The sequence below is a fragment of the Haliotis cracherodii genome, unplaced genomic scaffold, assembly GCF_022045235.1.
Source record: "Haliotis cracherodii isolate W230 unplaced genomic scaffold, xgHalCrac1.p SCAF_16, whole genome shotgun sequence".
In the NCBI taxonomy this organism is placed as follows: Eukaryota; Metazoa; Mollusca; class Gastropoda; order Lepetellida; family Haliotidae; genus Haliotis; species Haliotis cracherodii.
In genome coordinates this window covers 32,343,881-32,363,128 of record NW_027266271.1, presented here as the reverse complement: position 1 = coordinate 32,363,128, position 19,248 = coordinate 32,343,881, and the positions used below count along the sequence as shown (strand labels likewise).

At 42.9% G+C, this 19,248-nt stretch overlaps 2 protein-coding genes across 2 annotated transcripts in view; both read right to left on the bottom strand.

The window, feature by feature from the left end:
- Positions 1-5,665: 5,665 nt before the first annotated feature.
- Positions 5,666-9,141, bottom strand: LOC139463581 (galactosylceramide sulfotransferase-like). The gene is made up of 2 exons (XM_071244853.1): positions 8,917-9,141; positions 5,666-6,827 (listed from the first exon to the last, which is right to left on the bottom strand). Exons 1-2 carry the CDS (start codon positions 8,931-8,933, stop codon positions 5,690-5,692), a joined length of 1,155 nt encoding a protein of 384 aa, XP_071100954.1. The 5' UTR covers positions 8,934-9,141; the 3' UTR covers positions 5,666-5,689.
- A 1,739-nt stretch (positions 9,142-10,880) lies between these two features.
- LOC139464083 (kalirin-like) overlaps positions 10,881-19,248 on the bottom strand; it is a 90,323-nt gene continuing 81,955 nt past the window's right edge. Inside the window, exons 25-28 of the mRNA XM_071245637.1 lie at positions 19,029-19,204; positions 17,604-17,783; positions 16,603-16,738; positions 10,881-13,033 (exon numbers count right to left, since the gene is read on the bottom strand). Of these exons, the coding sequence (XP_071101738.1) occupies positions 13,007-13,033; positions 16,603-16,738; positions 17,604-17,783; positions 19,029-19,204 (519 nt within the window). The 3' untranslated portion in view covers positions 10,881-13,006. The remainder of the gene's footprint in view (positions 13,034-16,602; positions 16,739-17,603; positions 17,784-19,028; positions 19,205-19,248) is intronic.

Here is a 19,248-nt window from a genome sequence, read left to right as displayed (position 1 = left end):
TTCCTTGATGGTCTGGCTCCACACTGTACCACATGTTGTATGTCTTCCTTGATGGTCTGGCTCCACACTGTACCGCATGCTGTATGTCTTCCTTGATGGTCTGGCTCCACACTGTACCGCATGTTGTATGTCTTCCTTGATGGTCTGGCTCCACACTGTACCGCATGTTGTATGTCTTCCTTGATGGTCTGGCTCCACAATGTACCGCATGCTGTATGTCTTCCTTGATGGTCTGGCTCCACACTGTACCGCATGCTGTATGTCTTCCTTGATGGTCTGGCTCCACACTGTACCGCATGTTGTATGTCTTCCTTGATGGTCTGGCTCCACACTGTACCGCATGCTGTATGTCTTCCTTGATGGTCTAGCTCCACAATGTACCGCATGTTGTATGTCTTCCTTGATGGTCTGGCTCCACACTGTACCGCATGTTGTATGTCTTCCTTGATGGTCTGGCTCCACACTGTACCGCATGCTGTATGTCTTCCTTGATGGTCTGGCTCCACAATGTACCGCATGCTGTATGTCTTCCTTGATGGTCTAGCTCCACACTGTACCGCATGTTGTATGTCTTCCTTGATGGTCTGGCTCCACACTGTACCGCATGCTGTATGTCTTCCTTGATGGTCTGGCTCCACAATGTACCGCATGCTGTATGTCTTCCTTGATGGTCTGGCTCCACACTGTACCGCATGTTGTATGTCTTCCTTGATGGTCTAGCTCCACACTGTAGGGCATGTTGTATGTCTTCCTTGATGGTCTGGCTCCACAATGTACCGCATGTTGTATGTCTTCCTTGATGGTCTGGCTCCACACTGTACCGCATGTTGTATGTCTTCCTTGATGGTCTGGCTCCACACTGTACCGCATGTTGTATGTCTTCCTTGATGGTCTGGCTCCACAATGTACCGCATGCTGTATGTCTTTCTTGATGGTCTAGCTCCACACTGTACCGCATGTTGTATGTCTTCCTTGATGGTCTGGCTCCACACTGTACCGCATGTTGTATGTCTTTCTTGATGGTCTGGCTCCACACTGTAGGGCATGTTGTATGTCTTCCTTGATGGTCTGGCTCCACACTGTACCGCATGCTGTATGTCTTCCTTGATGGTCTGGCTCCACACTGTACTGCATGTTGTATGTCTTCCTTGATGGTCTGGCTCCACACTGTACCGCATGCTGTATGTCTTCCTTGATGGTCTGGCTCCACACTGTACCGCATGCTGTATGTCTTCCTTGATGGTCTGGCTCCACACTGTACCGCATGCTGTATGTCTTCCTTGATGGTCTGGCTCCACACTGTAGGGCATGTTGTATGTCTTCCTTGATGGTCTGGCTCCACACTGTACCGCATGTTGTATGTCTTCCTTGATGGTCTAGCTTCATTTAGTGCCCATGGAAATGGGTACCCTGTAGTGACAGAATGTGTATGTCGAGACTAGATGAGAATGTTTATTGCATGCTGAGGTGAAGGGCGAGGTTTGGGCAGTGTGAACCGAGGCTGCACATTATGTGGCTGTACCTGCCCTGCCCTGCCCTGCCCTGCCCTGCCCTGCCCTGAACACAAGTACAGCTTCTATCAAGCCGTTCCAGATGGGTGTGACCATTTGTTGACATTCTCAAAGTGAATTTGTAGGCCTCGTGAGGTTTTACACGAGGATTGTGGTACGGTAATCCAGAGAGCGTATAGTATTGTGCCCATGTATGTGTATTGTGCCCACAGCTGTAATTCGCAAACTGTAAGTACTTTTGTTATTGGGGCGATGAATGTCCGTGAATATTATGTTATGTAATATATGCTCTCACCATTGACATGGGCCTTAGGGCGTTGACATGGGCCTTGGGGTGTTGACTTGGGCCTTGGGGCGTTGACATGGGCCTTGGAGCGTTGACATGGGCCTTGGGGCGTTGACATGGGCCTTGGGGTGTTGACATGGGCCTTGGGGTGTTGACTTGGGCCTTGGGACGTTGACATTGGCATTGGGGCGTTGACATGGGCCTTGGAGTGTTGACATTGGCCTTGGGGTGTTGGGGGTGTTGACATGGGCCTTGGGGTCTTGACATGGGCCGTGGGCTATTGACATCTTTTAAGCACTGTATTATAATGATATATTTTGACCAAACTACAACATAGAAATGAATACATATTTCAGTAAGTCATTTGGTCTCAACTAACATTCCAATAAGCCTTTACGTTATTTAGTTCACGTTTGATTCTCTCCCGTATCTAGCTGCTCATTCATCTTCACGTGTCATTAGCCGTTACTTTCGTCTGGAGCCGAAAAGAAACCTGCAAGCTTATCTACCTATCAATGCCTGTCAAACTATCTCTAACGTGGGTCTAATTTGGAAGTTTATCTATCTGTACGCTCTGTCCACATGGAATATTCTTTAAATTATAAATTGATTAAGTTATTAGTATGGCTTTATAAGCTTTACAATCTGTCTTATAAATTGCACAGGATATTATATATATTCAATTGTTTAGTTTCATGACATGCAATAACACATACTGGCCGACGTTTTTTGCGGAATTTGTAATTCCAATATCCAATATCATTTGCTAGGTTAAGTCATCGCGGAGTGACACATGTCAGGCAGCACTACTACGAGCCTGATCACCCGATCCCGTTAGTCGACTCTTACGACAAGCATGGATGCCTTTTATGGCAATCATGGATAGCTGAAGACCTATTCTACCCCGGATCTTCACGGGTCTATAGAGAAACTGGTGATGGTATATAGGTTTGGCCTCCGACTTCAGTGGGGACACGTTTTCTGCCCAGAGAGTGCAATATGGGTGATTCGATCCCCGACTGCGTCATACAAAAATACGCTGACGGATGGTACTTGTTGTTACCCTGACTGGCGCTCGTCATTACGGTGATGAAACAAGGACTGGATGGCTCGAAGTCGATATACAGTGTCTGGCTGGGTTGCCCATGTTAAACTGGGACATGGTATCTCAGTTCGCCAGCTGCGTGGTCCGGGCCTGATACATTATACATGGTCCGGGCCTGATCGACTATGCGTGGTCCGGGACTGATACATTATACATGGTCCGGGCCATCGCTGTAATAAGCGTTATTAAATGCTATTTCTTACTAATTGATAATTAAACTGCCCGGCTTGTATATGCTACTTAACTTTGCAGTTACGTGAACTATATTGAACAGCTATGTAACCCGTGGGTTATGTATCATAACGAACAGAACACAAAATAATATCCTCATTTATTACCCATCCGTTAAGAGATATCCCCTTAATAAAAATACTTAAGGATTGACTGTGTATTTTTTTCGGTTCATTGAGGTATGAATCGAAAAACCGATGTGCAAACTGTATGAATCCGCGTAGCGGATTCTTACAAAAGTTTGGACATCGGTTTTTCGATTCATACCTCAATGAACCGAAAAAAATACACAGTCAATGCTTATAATTAAATTCGACAACGTGAAACATGTTTTATCTACAATAGTTTAACCCAAAACAGTTGCATATATCAAAACAGACAAAAATGACGACATTGATAAACATTCCAGGTGTAGGAATACATACAGTAGCGTGACATGAATCAGGTGATCGTTTAATTTATGCACATAACTTGACACGCCTACACACTCAGTAGCTAATCAACGGAGAGTGGGATTAAAACAATGTTCATTGGACCTGTCAATTAAGGCAAGAGGCGAAAAGACTTGCAACAGTCAGACTGTAACGAACCGGAAGAAGTATGTCCGAGAGAAGGCGGCTGTTTCAAATAAGCGAGCCTGCACGTTTGCTGTTTCATTCATTCTCGGCCTTCGGTTTGAAAGGGTAGTTTGGACAATGAATATGCATGACAGTCGCTAAATGTCTTGTACATGACGATACACGTGAGCAGAAAGGGAATTCAATCGACTGTAATATTGGGATTCCCCGACATTCCTCAGTAATAAAAGTAGTGCGCCGCGGTGGGCGTGGCTTAATTTTTTACATTCATTGGGAAATGAATGCAATAACACGTGACCAATTCAGCTAATCAGAATGGAGGAATATCCATGAACACAACGAAAATTTAATTATATCTGAATGAAACATCGTTTGATGCCAAAGCGCGTGCTTTTGTACTGCCGATGCGACCTTGTGTGCTAGGATGACGTCACAGGACCTTGTGTGCTAGGATGACGTCACAGGACCTTGTGTGCTAGGATGACGTCACAGGACCTTGTGTGCTAGGATGACGTCACAGGACCATGTTGTGCGGGTCAATCTTACAATAAAATTTCACAAATTACGTCATGGGGTTCTATTGTGACTAATTAATACATGTCAACTTTCGATGTGTTTGCATAATTCTGTTGAAGTCAAATGGATTATACAGTGGATCGCGTCGATGTCTGCATATTCACACCCGACATTGACATATTGTATTCATCGTTTATGGCGGGAATTCCCATAGTTCCATCAACTGAGTGAGATGGGGTGTGGGCAATCTCTTTACGGTAGTTTAACTTACTGGGCAGAGCCTTCGATAATCTTTGTTGAGAGAAGCATCACACCAATTTTATAAACAAACATTTAGTTACTCACATAAATATTTCAATTTATTATACAGACCAATTTCTTTCGTGTAGCTTAGATTAGATGCCCACGTAACGGGAAAAAAGATCTTTCAGATCTACTATTTGATAATGTGAAACCCTTGCAATTGCAATATATGCTCGACGGTGAACCTTTCATCACAAGGGATACACTTAGGAGGTTCGTCCTCATCTGTCTTAAGCAGATATTTGTGTGATATCATGTCTTGACTGACAACCCAAGAAGGTATGACCGATTGTTGGTTTAAATTTAAGTTTATCAATTCCTACATTTTCCAATTCCAAGTTTTGATGGTTGGTTTGAAATCGCTATACGGAATATGGAGTGGGGAAAACGAGATGTCACATTGGCCAGTTGAAAGATTGAAAAGGTCTAATAAGTCGAGGATTATAGGATGTTATGACGAAACACTTTAAGTGCCTTAAGGCAAAACAATGAATTTGAAAATATGATGAAGTGTTTCCATTGATTTTGTTTCCATCAAATGAGGTTTTAAAAAGTTTTAAACGGCAAGTAATAAACAAAATACTAAACGAGCTCCGTGTAATACAAAGTTGATGACACTCGTGAATGGTTCTTGTATCGAACTCGCGAAAGCTCGGTCAGGTTTCTATATTAATCTGCTGACTGCAATGTACTATGTCAAATCAATCAATGTCGTCTATGCGGAAAATGAAGATAACTTGACATTTTACAATTATATACAACTCCGGAGGAGGTAACCAAGGATGCTTGTAATCGCACACTGTCACACACCGACCTTTACGTGCATTCGTTTACATAAATGTACACACAGATATACATAATTTACACAAGCATAAAGAATGTAAGTTAAAGTAAAATCATTTGAGTAAAACCCTATCGTCTAGCACAGTTGGCGCACTGACGTCACACACCAAAAGTACTATTTGATGATTAAGGGACATGCCACCTGTTACAGCTCATTATAGATTAATATTGCATGAATGCCCATGACTTAGTGCTTGTGTCATACAGGTCAACTAAGATTGTTCCACGTACGATCTTTTACCCCCCCCCCCCCCCCCCCCCCCTCTCTCTCTCTCTCTCTCTCTCTCTCTCTCTCTCTCTCAGGTGTTACTGGACCCTACTGCTGTGTCCTGCCCACCGTGCTGTTGTAAATGACGTCATACAGATCGAGTTCGTTGCTGTTTATGTAGTGACAATCCATCCAGTTGACCGTGTAGGGATCATCCCAGGGACTTGCCGCCACATGGAGAGTTTTATTCAGGAGGCAGTGATCAGTGACGACTGAGTTGACATATTTGAAGTGCGCCACCTCGGAGTGAAACGACGGACCCTCTTGCCAAATCTTCCTCCAGAAAAGTGACCGGAAGTAAGCGTAGATGTCGTAATCTGTCTCTGCCACCTGGCGATGACGTTCACGATATTTGTCAGTGAATGTAAGCCTTTTCTTTTTTTCATTCTTGTTTTTGGGTAAGTACAAAATATCTTTAGTGCTCCAACAAAAGTACCGCTTTAGAAGCACCAATGACTCGTCGAAATGTTCCATTACCATCACCAACTGGAAATCTTCTGCCATCTGTGTCAAGTAGAGAAAACGACTAGTTTTGTTCTGAATCATTTCGTCCGTGAAACCGAAGTCGTATGCCAGAGAGTTGAGGGTATGACTCATCACAACATCTTTGTCTTCAAAATCCCAAGGATTATCGAGAAAGCCATTGACAATAGATTGGTGGTCTTTAAGCCCCCAGAACGCGTCAGTGACATGCTGTCCAGGGCCATAGTATTCAAAAGCTGACACAAACTGATCCATTGGATGTCTGACGATAGAGATGTATCTGGTGTCCGTCGGCATGACGTTCTTGAAGGCACTGCGATTGTAGACGACATGGTTCCACAACACGTCGTACGTTGAGCCTGCCGGCGGCGGAATGACATTGTCTCTGCTGACGGTGTCCCGAGCCCCGCCGATGTAGTTGTAGCTTAACCCGTGGAACGGTTTTTTGGGAACAACAAAAGAGAGGTTTCTCTGGATTCCAAAGCGCTGTATGATGTTCGCCACCGTGGAACTGCCTGCCTTGTGCACCTTTAGAAATGCGACGTGGGTGACCACAGTGCAGGCGGACTTCGTGTAGGACTCGGGTGTATGTGTGATGGGAGGTTTACACGGGATTCTGTCGGGTTGCTGGTTTTGAAGGAAAACTGATGTGTTGAGTGAGATCCATAACAGCAGCATGACGCAGGCAAGGATGACCACGAACCTGGGATACAGAAACATATGTTTTGACAATACATCGGGTTACTATTTGAACGTGCAGTGTACCGGACTGAATGATACACTGAGGTTGTACTAAAGTCATGGATTGAAACATAAGGCGGAATAGTGGACACACGAACACACTATTCCTCAGGGAGCTGAGGCCTTTGAGGACATTCTGGGGTAATAACACTAGGTCGCTGTGGGGCTGTGGGCATGCCTACAGGCACTACAAAAATATAGTCGTTATTTTTATCACTAATATAATGCGTCACTTCTATTTGTCCGTGAAGATCCGGGGTAGAATAGGTCTTGAGTTACCCTTGCTTGCCGTAAGAGGGGACTAACGGGATCGGGTGGCCAGCCACGCTGACTTGATGCATGCCCCGACTTGCTCTCGTACATGTTGCAGTAGTTTTATCTTCTTTATCTTTATCATAATTTCCCTGAAGATTGAACCGAAACATAGAAGAGGGCAAGTCGTGTCGTGTGATTATTTTGTGAAATTCTTCATATATATGTGCTACTGTGCACTAGTGAAATTCAACTCTGTAGTTTGGGGAAAATAGTTCAAATAGGGTTTAGCATTGTTTCTTTGTGAAGAAATGACAGACAGATAGTAAGTAATGACAGAACTGAATGTGCATGTTCGATTTTTATTTTCGCGTGAATTAGTCACGTGACACCACCCGCGTGTTTTAACTGAAGTGGTATTTGAGCAAGGTGATTATATGGTGTGTTTCTAAAATATTTCGTCACAAGAGTCCGTCTTGTTCATAATTTTCATGTAAATATTTCTCTCTTCTAATTAAAACGAGATGGGATCATGTGCGCGCTGTTACGGTAGTTGGACCTCGGCGATAACTGGTCGCTAACCAGAACAGGTTTCAGTAGGTAGTTATTCTACTTTAATAAGTGATATTAACTGATGTTCTTCTCCTAAATGCTAAAGTGCTTTACTGAGCTTGAAGTACGTTTTACTGCACTTTAATGCTCGTTTCTTGGCCAGTCTGCGCTCCCAGTTGACAGCTGCTGAATACAATTTACAAAAAAAACCAAGAAGTAAATAACGGATGACACGAACAGACAGTTGTCAGAAAACACATTTTAAATATAGGGTATACAATTCGTTGAAATGGTCAAAACCTTGCCTCGGACCACCGACGCTGAATTGGACAAGATATTATTTATTTGGTGACTGCTTCCCACAAGGGTGTTGTGTCCTCCAGAGTGACGGGTGGGTGTGACACGGCGTATATTGCAGTGTACAGTATACATTTAGTAGACTGTGACGTCACCGACGCTATGGCAACAATAGTGTCTGCATTACATCAACAACAGTGTCTACCTAAAGTCGACAGACTTTATATAATTGTTTATTAATGATTGTGAAATCAGCAGAAACCCCACGAGTTTCCCTTTGCCGCCGGGTATGTTGCGGGAAAGGAAATTATCACAACCAGGAAGAAGCCATGTATTCGAATAGATGATCATAGGATCCTGCTACACCCAAGGGACGTAAATCCTTTATGGTGAATTTAGGCGGGGTAATGATTATTATTCCTGTCATTAGTGTTAACTACCACGTGATTGGAGTGAAAGCTAAAATAGAATATAGCTATTACTGCCAACAATTGACATTTCGCAAATGATGTCATTCAACAGACCCGTGAAGATCCGAGGTAGAATGGGTCTTCAGCAACCCATGCTTGCCGTAAAACGCGACCATGCTTGTTGTGAGAGGCGACTAGCGGGATCGGGTGGTCAGATGTGCTGACTCGGTTGATGCATGTCATCGATCCCAATTGCGTGAATCGATTCTCATGATGTCAATCACTGGATTGTCTGGCCGAGACCCGATTATTTACAGACCGCCATCATGCAGCTGGAATATTGCAGAGTACGGCGTTTAACGACAAACAAAACAATTGCGTATATAGCCCTTATAAACCAATTGGTATGACATTATGTATTCAGTGCTACGGCTTGTTTCGTTCTTACCGTGCAACTATGGCATGTGGAAGTGTAGACATATGGTGGACATAAGGTCCGGGAAAAAACAAAACCGGTTGACGGATGTCAACGCCGCCTACCTCAGGTTGCTCCTCATGTTGTTGATGCAGTAGACTCCAAAGGTTGAGGTGGACGACGTGGACCTCGGCTACATCCACCGCGGCAACACCGCCTTCCATGCAGCTGCTCGACCAGCCAAGCCGTATACGACCAAGGAAGGAGTTATTAGGGGAGGTTTTAGTCTGCCAAGATAACAGAATGCTGTCTTGTACTGAGCTTCTATAGCCACTGAAAAAAAACCTGCTTGTCACAGTTGCCCCGCGTCTGGCTCGAAGTAAAGTATGTAAAGTAATGTCAGCAGCAGGGTTCTAGCAATTACAGAGGTAATTACGCAGAACTTGAACGTATCAAACCCCACGCAATTTCGGATAGGTCCTCGACTCTGTCGCAGCCTTCATGTGATTACAGTACACATGGAAATGTACATTTGTTTTGTCGCCAATCTCTATGTATGGGCGGCCTCTAGACCTTACCAAACGCATGTACCTGCAGTACGCATTGTAGGGCCGTCAGTAGCGGGGGGCACCGTCTCCTGTCTAGCACCTGTACAATTAGCTGCGATGACCGTTAGGTGAGAAAAACTCAACCGGTGTGGATTTTGGAAAACAAGATTCGAAAAGGCCACCTGTGTTTATTTCGATCTGCAATCCTTATTCAAAGTTAACTTTCGGTGAATGAATTATTCGCGTTTGGAGTGATTAAAAAGATTGATATATAGATTTTACAAATAATTTATGATTTGTAGCCGTCCTGAGATGTAGACATAGGCTGTAAACCCTACAGCGTACGTTGGCCGACGTTGCCCCGTAGTGACGTATAGAAAACTGATACTGGATGGTGAATGGACAAGGGGATACGGTACCGTAGCTACTGTTGGTTGTTTAACGCCGCACTCAGCAATATTCCAGCTATATGACGGCGGTCTGTAAATAATCGAGTCTGGACCACACAATCCAGTGATTAATATCATGAGCATCGATCCATGCAATTGGGATCGATGAGTTGTATCAACAAAGTCAGCGAGCCTGACCACCCGATCCCGTTAGTCGCCTTTTACGACAAGCATAGTCGCCTCCGTAGCTACTGTAGAAAAGGTTACTTATTTATTACACATGCCAACATCAGAGAGGAGTACATGTTGTTTACAATGTTTATTACTTACTATTATCGTCCGGCGACCGACTTACTACTCACACGCACTGTCCTGTCTGCCTTCACTGGTTATTCCTGCAATGCCAGACCACCCACCCATATCTGCATCTAAAGCTGTTTACTTCAAATCAACTGCCTGAGCTGTGAGCCGAGTCCCCCACAACAGACGAGATGCCTGGTACAGCCGTGGGGTAGCCTCGTGGTTAAAGCCTTCACTCGTCTGATTGAGTGAGTTGGGTTTATCCCTGCTTTGAACAATATTCCAGTTATATCACGGGCTGTCAGCTTAATGTGGGAGGAAGGTCCAAAGTGATGCAGGTCGTTAATGTCTACCACTTCGGTGAAACCCAGGAGCATGGATGATGCTGACAAACATAGAAACATAATCATGGGGAACCGGGATTCGAATCCACAATGATATGTTCCTGGCATGCCCCAGGACACAACACTGCACAGCGAATTGTGACGCCTCAGATGACTGGCCCACCATGCCCCCTCGTCACGCAAAGGCCGGGTTCACACATAGGTACAATGTGTAAAACCCATTTCTGGTGTCTCCCAACGTGACATGACTGGAATATTGCAAAAAAAGAGGTGTAAAAGCATACTCACTTCCAATGAGGACGCCCCATTGATCCTCGCCCTTACCATCAGCCCTGGTGTGTATTTTTCAGATTCAGCCATTTACAGGCTGATGCCATAACTCTGAACTAAGGCTGACTGCCACAACATTCATTCATTCAAACCTCACTACATTGTGTTTACACTGCAGGTAAAACTGCTGGAACCACAGACCGTCCTACAAAGCACAAACACAGGTGATATTATTGATGCTTTTTATGTTTCATAGCAACATATGATATCATAATAACAATTATACAAGTACTGAAGTCGGCCACCTCGCCTGCACCCGGCTGATGGCCCATGCACCGCCCGTGTGTACGAGACTTCATTAGGAGTACCGAGTTCTGGTGATCAAACACACGGACTAGAAACACATTACATGGAAATAAATACTGAACCCAAAAGGTAAATTGTTAACAAAAGTCATTGGAATTTTCTGTCATGAAAACCTTTTTAACTATGAGCATTAAGTACACTACTGCCACTATACTGTGTGGGTCAACTACGTCATGACCCCTCACGATCTCCAGGTTCGGCTAGGTACAGCCTAAGGTGTGTAAACAAATGTTTCCATCAGCATCAGAGTTCCACTACATTCCGATCCGATGTCCGAATATCACAGCTCACGAGGAATACTGAGAACTGCGGGGCGAGTGGCGATAATTCTAGGGTGCGAATAATGATGTGAACAAATCAACAATGTTTTCACAGATGTAAACCACTCAGTAATGTCTTCATAGATGTAAACCACTCAATAATGTTCTACCATTAAACAGAAATAAACAGCTACTGAACAACCTCGCGTCATACGAAAACGAAACATGACGTGTGGTCACCCAGATGATCGCACAAGTTGCACTCTTCCCCGTGATACACAGTCAAATGTTATCATAAACACAAGAGTTTACAAATCTAGAAATGTTGCTTACTTCTATGACACAGGTCTTGACAAAGCCTGTTTTAATGACCTAAATTAGGCAAAAGTATTTTGTGGTGAAATACCGGAGTGAAGATACTGTGTTTATTTCTAGACAAGCAGCATCAGCGGTAGAGACGTCACATGGCTGCAGAGAGTTGGGACAGCAGAGTTATCTACCCCTGTTACACAAAAGCATTCTTATTTTGAAGATGAAAGAACCAGGGAATAAATACACAATCACCATTCATGATCAAATTGCATCGGAAAAGGTAAAAAATGTGAAAATGATTACACTGAAATGTAAAATGTCCTTGTTTCATTACGCATGGTGGAATAAAGTGGTTGTATTTACAGGAACCAGGATGTACAGTCTACAGCAAGCCATGACTACTGGGCAGCACGCCATCACGACTTGGCACAATTGACTATCTTCATGGAGTACTCTACCATCTATTGCAATGTTTTTATTCACATGTCACATTAAATGATTAATTCACAGAGGATACACATCAGCCCCCTTACAGTGGAGGCGCATCTGTCACCTCTTCCCACACGCCGACCCCCTGCTGGCCACCTCATCCCACACGCCGACCCCCTGCTGGCACAAGGACACCACGCCGACCCACTGCTGGCACAAGGACACCACGCCGACCCACTGCTGGCACAAGGACACCACACCCTTGGCACATCTATGGAGAATATTGTATTGTACAGGCAGACACACCCCATCTTGCAGTGAAAGATAGAATCGAAATTAACTCTTATATTTCATACATCTGGATTGTACAATCATTGGCTCAACTTGTCATAATCAGAAAGATGTTGGACTAGAACTACCTCAATGTACATACTCCCTTCAGACATTGGCCATTCAGGTTCAGTAACAAAAGCCTGACATCTGCACAATGATGCACCTAGACAAAACCTCCCATCAGTTTAGGTAATCATCTTAAATGTGCTACTAAAGTTCCTCTCATTTTCAGTCCGGCCAAATATTTCACAAATCAAAGGAAATGCTGTGGGTGTCACACTAGTGATGAAGCATGTGTCGCAGCCTCCTCCCGCTGCAGCGGTTGTCTCGGACTCCACGGAACAGAGCATGATGGCTGATGCTGATGTTGTTGTGTCGTTCACGTTCCTGATGTTGTGTTGTCCAAGTTGCAGATGTTGTGTTGTCCATGTTGATGCAGCAATTTCCTTCGTCCTGCAAGACATGTTGATCTGTCTGACACATCTACACAATAGACAGTAGACAGTAGGTGGTGGACTTGACCTTGCTGCAACTTCATGGGCAGATCGGGAGAGGTAGAGCAGACCTATCCATGTTGAGGGTCACATCATGCATTCAGCCACACGCTAGACATTGGGGCCGTGTTGAAGGCTGCTAGCATCACAGACAATGGAGGAGGATCCGGCTAGGACATCACCTTCATGGTGTCACTCTGCAAACACAATGGGAGTACAAGTGAGTAAAACTACACACACCGACATTCACACAACAATCTACACACACGGCGTAGACACACACACCACAATCTACACACGCCAACATTTACACCACAATCTACACACACCAACATTCACACCACAATCAACACATACGGCGTAGACACACACACCACAATCTACACACACTCAGGACATTCACACCACATCCTACACACACCAACATTCACACCACAATATATACACACCGACATTCACACCACAATCTACACACACTGTGGACATTCACACCACAATCTACACACACTGTGGACATTCACACCACAATCTACACATGCTGTGGACATTCACACCACAATCTACACACACTGTGGACATTTACACCACAATCTACACACACTGTGGACATTCACACCACAATCTACACAAACACTGTATACATTCACACCACAATCTACACACGCTGTGGACATTCACACCACAATCTACACACACTGTGGACATTCACACCACATCCTACACACACCAACATTCACACCACAATATATACACACCGACATTCACACCACAATCTACACACACTGTGGACATTCACACCACTATCCACACACACTGTATACACTCGCACCACAATCTACACACACACACTGTGGACATTCACACCACAATCTACAGAAACTCTGTATACACTCACACCACAATCTACACACACACTGTGGACATTCACACCACAATCTACACACACTATGGACATTCACACCACAATCTACACACACTGTGGACATTCAAACCATAATCTACACACACTGTGGACATTCACACCGCCATCTACACACACTGTGGACATTCATAACTGTGTATTGTTATTTGTATAGCTTGTACAACTGTGTATTGCTATTTGTATAGCTTGTACAACTGTGTATTGCTATCTGTTTAGCTTGTACAACTGTGTATTGCTATTTGTATAGCTTGTACAACTGTGTATTGTTATTTGTATAGCTTGTACAACTGTGTATTGCTATTTGTATAGCTTGTACAACTGTGTATTGCTATTTGTATAGCTTGTACAACTGTGTATTGTTATTTGTATAGCTTGTTCAACTGTGTATTGCTATTTGTATAGCTTGTACAACTGTGTATTGCTATTTGTATAGCTTGTACAACTGTGTATTGCTATTTGCATAGCTTGTACAACTGTGTATTGCTATTTGTATAGCTTGTACAACTGTGTATTACTATTTGTATAGCTTGTACAACTGTGTATTACTATTTGTATAGCTTGTACAACTGTGTATTGCTCTTTGTATAGCTTGTACAACTGTGTATTACTATTTGTATAGCTTGTACAACTGTGTATTACTATTTGTATAGCTTGTGCAACTGTGTATTGCTATTTGTATAGCTTGTACAACTGTGTATTACTATTTGAATAACTTGTACAACTGTGTATAACTATTTGTATAGCTTGTACAACTGTGTATTGCTATTTGTATAGCTTGTACAACTGTGTATTGCTATTTGCATAGCTTGTACAACTGTGTATTACTATTTGTATAGCTTGTACAACTGTGTATTGCTATTTGTATAGCTTGTACAACTGTGTATTGCTATTTGAATAACTTGTACAACTGTGTATTACTATTTGTATAGCTTGTACAACTGTGTATTGCTATTTGTATAGCTTGTACAACTGTGTATTGCTATTTGTATAGCTTGTACAACTGTGTATTACTATTTGTATAGCTTGAACAACTGTGTATTGTTATTTGTATAGCTTGTACAACTGTGTATTGCTATTTGTATAGCTTGTACAACTGTGTATTGCTATTTGTATAACTTGTACAACTGTGTATTGCTATTTGTATAGCTTGTACAACTGTGTATTGCTATTTGTATAGCTTGTACAACTGTGTATTGCTATTTGTATAGCTTGTACAACTGTGTATTGTTATTTGCATAGCTTGTACAACTGTGTATTGCTATTTGTATAGCTTGTACAACTGTGTATTGCTATTTGTATAGCTTGTACAACTGTGTATTGCTATTTGTATAGCTTGTACAACTGTGTATTACTATTTGTATAGCTTGTACAACTGTGTATTACTATTTGTATAGCTTGTACAACTGTGTATTGTTATTTGTATAGCTTGTACAACTGTGTATTGCTATTTGTATAGCTTGTACAACTGTGTATTGCTATTTGTATAGCTTGTACAACTGTGTATTGTTATTTGTATAGCTTGTACAACTGTGTATTGCTATTTGTATAGCTTGTACAACTGTGTATTGCTATTTGTATAGCTTGTACAACTGTGTATTCCTATTTGTATAGCTTGTTCAACTGTGTATTGCTATTTGTATAACTTGTACAACTGTGTATTACTATTTGTATAGCTTGTACAACTGTGTATTGCTATTTGTATAGCTTGTACAACTGTGTATTACTATTTGAATAACTTGTACAACTGTGTATTGCTATTTGTATAGCTTGTTCAACTGTGTAATGCTATTTGTATAGCTTGTACAACTGTGTATTACTATTTGAATAACTTGTACAACTGTGTATTACTATTTGTATAGCTTGTACAACTGTGTATTGCTATTTGTATAGCTTGTACAACTGTGTATTGTTATTTGCATAGCTTGTACAACTGTGTATTGCTATTTGAATAGCTTGTTCAACTGTGTATTGCTATTTGTATAGCTTGTACAACTGTGTATTGTTATTTGCATAGCTTGTACAACTGTGTATTACTATTTGAATAGCTTGTTCAACTGTGTATTGTTATTTGTATAGCTTGTTCAACTGTGTATTGTTATTTGTATAGCTTGTACAACTGTGTATTGCTATTTGTATAGCTTGTACAACTGTGTATTGCTATTTGTATAGCTTGTACAACTGTGTATTCCTATTTGTATAGCTTGTTCAACTGTGTAATGCTATTTGTATAGCTTGTACAACTGTGTATTGTTATTTGCATAGCTTGTACAACTGTGTATTGCTATTTGAATAGCTTGTTCAACTGTGTATTGCTATTTGTATAGCTTGTACAACTGTGTATTGTTATTTGCATAGCTTGTACAACTGTGTATTACTATTTGAATAGCTTGTTCAACTGTGTATTCCTATTTGTATAGCTTGTTCAACTGTGTATTGCTATTTGTATAGCTTGTACAACTGTGTATTGTTATTTGCATAGCTTGTACAACTGTGTATTGCTATTTGAATAGCTTGTTCAACTGTGTATTGCTATTTGTATAGCTTGTACAACTGTGTATTGCTATTTGTATAGCTTGTACAACTGTGTATTACTATTTGTATAGCTTGTACAACTGTGTATTGCTATTTGTATAGCTTGTACAACTGTGTATTCCTATTTGTATAGCTTGTTCAACTGTGTATTGCTATTTGAATAACTTGTACAACTGTGTATTGGTATAGGATTGTTTATTATCACAAGATCATTTATTTAATTGTATCATATCATATTGTATCATATCATATTATATCACTGTATCATATTATATCACTGGATCCTATAACAGACCGGCAAGAAGTTGGTACCTGGTGTCGCCGCCGCTCGATGAAGTCACACAACCGAGCTGTGGCAATAGGTTTTGGACGCAGCGGGGAACTCCTCGGGACAGAGGCTTTCTTAATCCAGGCACATTCTATACACGTCTGAGCAGAGGGGCGCTTGCTGAAAACATAGCAATATAACTGAATATTATCACAGCATAGTCAGCACGCTACAGAGATTGGTTGATATCATCACAGTATGGTCAGCACAGTATGGCTGACATTATCAGCATTTCATCCCAGGTAATACTGAAGGCAACATAAGCTCTAGTTCCACTGATGGTCACGGGGAGACAATCCTCATGTTGAACCCATGCAACAATAAGCATGATACAATATCAGTTATCTCCCCTGTGTTGTTTATTGAGTGTTCTCCTACCTTGAGTTCAGGCCAGTGTGATGTCCTGAGTGTCACATCTTACACTTCATTTGGATTATCATTCATTTCAATCTTGAAAATTCTACATATTTAGATAAAGATTGGGAAAATATAACATGTGAATAACATTTCTCCTTTTGATTAATTAGTCTTTGTTTACAATCGTGGCATGGTTCGCAGGGAGTTTTCTGGACGTGCTCAGAGGCCTTGACTCTTAATTTGGAATCCTTGATAAAGCCCTGGTTCCACATGCAAACATTGAACCTTATCGGACAGGTAGTGGCACAGCCACTGTGAGGTGTGAAGATGTCTTCTCATACTCCTCAACATAATAGAACAAGAGAAGAATTTCTTCTGAATTGTGCAAATCTGTAAATCACATTTAAAGACCTCCAATAGTATGGACTGCTGTGATGTCAGTATACGTGAGTTTGTGTACAAATAAAAGAAAATCCAGCCATGTGATACGCAAATCTCGCAGCTTGTGGTGCAATGTCAGCACGAGCTGAAGTGTGTTTGTTTGTCTGCAGTCCTCCAGGGTTTCCGATCAGCAGCTCACTCTTTACTCCAACATTGGGTTGATGAGGTGAGTGGGAGGACTTCCTACCTGAGTTCTTCGACAAGCATGGTCCGGATCAGGTCCTTGGCATCCTGAGAGATGCCTGCAAAGTACTCATCGGGGAAGCAGTAGTCGTTACGGATGATGTTGGAGCACGTCTCCTCCTGACTCTCATCCAGGAACGGGGACACTCCACTGAGCAGCACGTACACGATGATGCCGATACTCCTGCAAATAACACTCCATCATCAACACCTGCACTCCATCATCAACACCTGCACTCCATCATCAACACCTGCACTCCATCATCAACACCTGCACTCCATCATCAACCATCATCAACACCTGCACTCCATCAACACCTGCACTCCATCTTCAACACCTGCACTCCATCATCAGCACCTGCACTCCATCAACACCTGCACTCCATCAACACCTACACTCCATCAACACCTGTACTCCATCTTCAACACCTGGACTCCATCAACACCTGCACTCCATCAACACCTGCACTCCATCAACACCTGCACTCCATCTTCAACACCTGCACTCCATCATCAGCACCTGCACTCCATCATCAACACCTGCACTCCATCAACACCTGCACTCCATCTTCAACACCTGCACTCCATCAACACCTGCACTCCATCAACACCTGCACTCCATCAACACCTGCACTCCATCTTCAACACCTGCACTCCATCATCAGCACCTGCACTCCATCATCAACACCTGCACTCCATCAACACCTGCACTCCATCAACACCTGCACTCCATCTTCAACACCTGCACTCCATCATCAACACCTGCACTCCATCATCAACACCTGCACTACATCATCAACACCTGCACTACATCAACACCTGCACTCCATCATCAACACCTGCACTCCATCATCAACCATCATCAACACCTGCACTCCATCAACACCTGCACTCCATCTTCAACACCTGCACTCCATCATCATCACCTGCACTCCATCATCAACACCTGCACTCCATCAACACCTGCACTCCATCATCAACACCTGCACTCCATCATCAACACCTGCACTCCATCATCAACACCTGCACTCCATCAACACCTGCACTCCATCATCAACACCTGCACTCCATCATCAACACCTGCACTCCATCATCAACACCTGCACTCCATCAACACCTGCACTCCATCATCAACACCTGCGCTCCATCATCAACACCTGCACTCCATCAACACCTGCACTCCATCATCAACACCTGCATTCAATCATCAACACCTGCACTTCAACACCTGCACTCCATCAACACCTGCACTCTATCATCAACACCTGCACTCCATCATTATCACCTGCATTCAATCATCAACACCTGCACTCCATCATGGACTGGACAAGAATACAATCATGATGGGGTTGCTGAGACAGGGGATATAAGCAGCAATACTGTTCATTAGCTATGTTATAATGAGTTAACATGATGTGGGTAAACTGACCAGACATCCGTGAGGAGTCCCACTGGGGTTCCACTGATCAGCTCGGGACTCATGAATTCGGTGTTGCCCATGATGGGGTGGATGTAGTAGTTGTTGTAGATGTGGCGGGCGTCGCCAAAGTCGGTGAGCTTGAGACCGGTTCCCATGGCACCAACTTCCACCAAAAGATTCTCAGGCTGGATAATGTGAAGACAAACACATTGCATAACACAGTAATATG